The 4,820-nt window shown below is 68.2% G+C and overlaps 1 protein-coding gene across 1 annotated transcript; it reads right to left on the reverse strand.

The window, feature by feature from the left end:
• Positions 1 to 785: 785 nt before the first annotated feature.
• On the reverse strand, positions 786 to 4,145 carry ARC (activity regulated cytoskeleton associated protein). Its single transcript, XM_004265289.3, has 3 exons — positions 2,179 to 4,145; positions 1,779 to 1,921; positions 786 to 1,552 (listed from the first exon to the last, which is right to left on the reverse strand). The coding sequence occupies exon 1, from the start codon at positions 3,958 to 3,960 to the stop codon at positions 2,770 to 2,772; it is 1,191 nt and encodes a 396-aa protein (XP_004265337.1). The 5' UTR covers positions 3,961 to 4,145; the 3' UTR covers positions 786 to 1,552; positions 1,779 to 1,921; positions 2,179 to 2,769.
• Positions 4,146 to 4,820: the final 675 nt, after the last annotated feature.

Here is a 4,820-nt window from a genome sequence, read left to right on the forward strand (position 1 = left end):
GAAAAGCAGAGCTGAGCCTTCACCAAGGGAGACATCCCACCTGTGGACGGCAGCCCAGCCCGTGCCTGAGAGTCCCACCTGCCCTGCGGACTCTGGACTGGCCCCGCCACCCCACGGTCAAGTGAGCCAACTGCTCGGAGCAAAGCTCTCAGTGTCTACCTCCCCAGGCCTGCTTCTCACTCAAGTGGCTAGTATTGGGTCCGAGCCCACTCCAGGCCACGTCTCCATCTCTCTCAGGGACCTGGCATCCCCCATGAAGGCAGGTGAGGTCGAGACCACCCCCCCAGCGAGGACGGCTCTCATTTCTAAGGTCTTGGGCCCCAGCATGGATTATATTACCGATGGCTCGCCCGTTTTGCAGACGGGGAATGTGAGGCCCAGAGAGACCAAGCTTATGACCCTGTAGCCAGGACTTGCCAGGGTCCCCTCCCAGCAGGGGTCTTTCCCCACCCACCAGGGATCCAGGGCCTAAGAAGGCCCCCTGGGCCACAGGCCTCTGTGCGGGCTGAGTCCTGGCAGCAGACGAGTGCCCAGCACCCCCGCCACGCCCACCCCGGCGGGCAGTGGGTGGGAGAGTGTACAGAGGGTTCGGGGGGCCTGTCCTCTGCTCAGCGTGAATAGCGGCCCTTCCCAGTCACTCCCACCGCTGGCTGTCTCAGGTCCCCAGAGGGCCTTCAGTCTGTACTCACTGGGCTCTAGGAGCTGGCCGGCCCGAGCTGCTTCCCTCTGCAGCCCCCCTCCAGCCAGCCCCGGCTGGCAGAGAAACAGCAGCACACGCACGCCAAGAAGTTTCAGTGTTTTATTAACAAAATCTTACAAAAAGAGTCTGTCTTCGTGGAAGGTGGCAAGGGTGCACACAGCCTGGCCTGACGTTCAGGGCTTCATCCGCTGGGGGGACGGGGAGTTGGCCACACCCTCTTGACCCTGGGGCCTCCCTGCTGCCTGCACCAGCCTTGAGTATGGGTTATGGCTTATGTGCAAAGATAAAATCCGGGGGAGCTGGCAGAGTTACCTGTAAGTGTCATTCCCCCGAAGCTGGGACCCCCCAGTGAACAGGCAGAAAGGGGAACCCCCAACCAGGCCTGCTCAGGCCGCAGACACGAGCGGCCGGCCAGCACCAGGGTGTGGGTGCCCTGGGGGAGGTGGGGGTCCAGGCCTGGGCAACGGCAGGGCCTGGTAGAGAGCCCACATGAGCCTCAGGACCCGCCGGGTCTCCTGGGGCTGGGCTTGGGGCCGCCGGGCAGGGGCAGCGGCTCTGGTCTCAGCCCCAGGCCTCGTGGCAAGCTCTGGCAGGAGAGGATGGCCGCGCAGTGGGCAGCGGTTCCTGGGCTGGAACGAGGCCGGAGCCGGGGTGGCGGCCCTGGGGGCGGGTGGGCGGGCGGGCGGCCAGCGGGGCGGGCATACGGCAGGCCCCGGCCCTCACGCTGGCGCGTCTTCACCACCAGCCTCTCGCTGGCCTCAGACTTCTCCTCTCGTGCAGGCAGCTTGCAGGGGGAGAGGAGAGGAGGCACTGCCAGGCACAGCAGCAAAGGCTCCGCAGGAGCCTTGAGACCTGAAAGGAAGGAAGACGGATGGTCAGGGACTCAGGAACAGGCCAAGGCTGGGAGGGGCTGCACAGGAGGGGCGTGCGGCGGACGTCACAGGGCTGCTCTCCCAGGGCTGCTTCTCAGCTCACCCAGAGGACTGCGTGGGGTGGGGGCGGCCTGGGACCTGGGGGCTGGGGAGGAGCTTGAGGGCCCCGTGTGAGGACAGCCGAGGGACGGGGTCTCCTGCATTACCTGTTGTCACTCTCCTGGCTCCGAGGGCCGGCTGCTGCCTCAGCCGGGTTTGAGGACTCAGGCCCTGTGGGACCTTCCGCCTGCCACGGGTGAGTCATCGAGCGGGGCTCGGTCCCTCCCCAGGCTGGCATGAATCAGTGGTGCTGAGGCGGGAGAGAAAACACGGTCGGTGTGAGAGCTGGCTCGGCAAACTCCCCAGCCCTGCTCCCACCCCAGCTCCCTCTGCCGCTCCCCCGGGTCTCTGCTCCTTCCCCGCCTCCCCACCATGTCACCCCCACCCCATCCGGTAACTTGCGGATGACCCTGAGCCTCATGGGCTCGCCTGGAAAGTGGGCTTGGCCCGGGACCCTCCCGGCTCTACGGTGCCCCCTGGTGGTGGTACCATGGGGCAGGGGCTCACCTGAGGGGCCAGGAGGCACCAGGACGCCAGGTCTGCTGCTGCCACTGCTGCTGCTGCCCTTTATTGGCTTCGGCTCTCTTCCAAGGGGAGGGAGCCACACTGCCCGAGGCTGGCCAGCTGCCCTGGGCCATGGCAGGGGTGCCAGTCGGCTACGAGGCGACTGCCAGGAGAGGTGGCTTCCCAGAAGCCCAGAGCTTCTGCCCCGGGGTGTCCCTTGAGCTTGGTGCCTGCGGGCCCGTGCCGTCTGGATGCTGGGTTTCTGAGTGCCCAGAGGGCCGGGACTTTGAGCAGGACGAGGAAGCTGTCCTGGCCTGAGAGTATGGAGGGTGGGGCCGCTGGCCCAGGCCGGCCCATGCTGGGGAAGACAGACGGAGGGAGGGCGAGGGGCAGGGCCCCGCAGGGAAGGGAAGCCCCTCTGCTGTTTGGGGGATGCTGCCCACATCTGAATCACACGTGTCTGTTAGGGTCAGGTTAGGAGGCTGAGGTGGGTGTCCAGCTGCATGAGGACAAGGGCTCCCCCTGCAGGGATCAGCCCACTCAGAAGTCCCGGTGGGCAAAGGCCACAGCGGGCAGGCGGGGGGCCGGCGCCCTCTATTCGGGCTGGGTCCGGTCACTGGCTACAGACTCGCTGGTGAGGGCCGGCGTGAGGGCCTCGCTCTCCTCCTCGGTGGGCAGGTGGGGGCTGGCGGGCTCGGCCACCTGCTCCAGGCCGTCCTCCACCTCCATGCCCTTCTGGATGAGCTGCTCCAGGGTCTTGGGCAGCGGGGGCCGCAGGAAGCGCTTGAGCTTGGGCTGCAGGGTGCCCACCACGTACTGGATGATCTCCTCTTCGTCGGCATCCACGTACAGCGTCTGGTACAGGTCCCGCTTGCGCCACAGGAACTGGTCCAGCGGCTCTCCCTGCTTCTGCGGCAGGTCCAGCTCACGCTGCACGGCCTCTCGCGACAGCGCGCCCTCGCTGTACTGCAGGAACTCCTTCTTGAATTCCACCCAGTTCTTCACTGAGCCCTGCTTGTACTCCCACCACTTCTTGGCCGGCCCATTCATGTGGTTCTGGATCTGTGACAGCCAGTACTCCTCGGAGCCGCCCACCTGGCGCAGGTACTCCTCCAGGTGGCTGAGGAACTCCCGCGGGTCCTCGAAGATCTGCGTGTCCACGCCAGGGCTTGGCTGCCCGTCCTCTCCCAGCCCCCAGGGTGGGTACTGCTGGGCCTCCACCGCCTCTTGTCCGGGCAGCTCACCTGCGGCCGGTGGTGGGGTGATGGCATAGGGGCTGACCGTGTAGTCGTAGGTGTCAGCCTCGTGGCCGTAGCTCTCGGGACCCCCGACACCTACGGAGGTGGTGTGGCGGGAGGGGTTGCTGCCAACCGGGTACTTGCCGCCCATGGACTCCAGGCGGTCGGCCCACCTCTCCAGCCGGTAGAAGACCTCCCGCCACACGTGCATCTCCCGCTTGACCCAGCGCTCCAGGTTGGCGATGGTCTCCTGGCAGCGACACAGGCAGGCCTTGATGGACTTCCTCCAGCGCTGTGAGTCGCCCGTGGGCACGTACCCGTCCAGGTTGCTCTCCAACTTGCCTACCGAGCGGTGCAGCCCCTTCAGCTCCCGCTCCACCTGCTTGGACACCTCGGTCAGCAGGTGCCGGTGGGTCCTCCGCACGTGCTCCAGCATCTCCGCCCGGCACTTCCCGATCTGCAGGATCACGTTGGGCTTGGCCACCGGCCCGCCGCGGGGCGCGGGGTAGGCGTGGAGGCCGCCGGTCGTCCTTTGGTCCAGCTCCATCTGTTCGCAGGTGGCGGCGGTGCTCGGACAGGCGGGGTGGGGCAGAGGCTGCAAAGTCCTCTTGGGGCCGACGGAGAGCTGCTGGGCGCCGGCTACGCGAAGCTGCGCGTGGCGGAGGGTCCCGCGGAGCGGCGGCTGGCCCCGGCTGCTCTCGGCGGCCGCGGACCCGGAGGACCCGGCACCCGAGCTCTGCGCTCAGCCTCGGCCGCCGGCTCTTTATGCCGCCAGCGCGGGCCGTGGGCGGCCCCGTCACCGAGCCACGGCTCCCATTGGCCCGGGCGCAGGCTCCCCGCCCGCGCCCCCAGCCTGCCGGCCCGCCTCCCCGCGCCCACGCGCGCTCCCGGCGGAGGGAGGACCCACCCCCTGCACACGCCGGCGGCGGCGGCGGCGGCGGCGGCGGCGGCGGCGGCGGCGGCGGCGGCGTGACTAATGCGCTCGCTCGCACCGCTCCTTCCCTGACCCATTCAGCCCGTGGGACCCAGAGACCGTACTGGGAACAGGCCGGCGACGCCCCCCCGCCAGCCAGCGCCGGGCAGGGAGGCCCGGTGAGCGCCCCGCCGCCCCCGGCCGGAGGTAAGGAGGAAGCCCCTCCCCCGGGCCTCAGGGTCAGCTTCCTCCTGTGTCTGCTGTGTCCTGACTGGGGCGGGGGGCGGGGGCGCTGGACTGCTCTCCGGGGCCGCCGGCCGCAGACCTGATCCTGTCCAGTCCGGGTCTGCAGGATGTTCAGCCACAGGTGAGACGTGGCAACGACCCCATATTGAGACCCTCTTTCGCTTGGGCTGAAGACCTCCAGGAGTTTTCCAGTGCACACACGCTCCCGGGTGTCAGGTGTGAGGTCCCGGACGTGGCCTTGAGCTTCT

Source organism: Orcinus orca, chromosome 17, assembly GCF_937001465.1.
Source record: "Orcinus orca chromosome 17, mOrcOrc1.1, whole genome shotgun sequence".
Lineage (NCBI taxonomy): Eukaryota > Metazoa > Chordata > Mammalia > Artiodactyla > Delphinidae > Orcinus > Orcinus orca.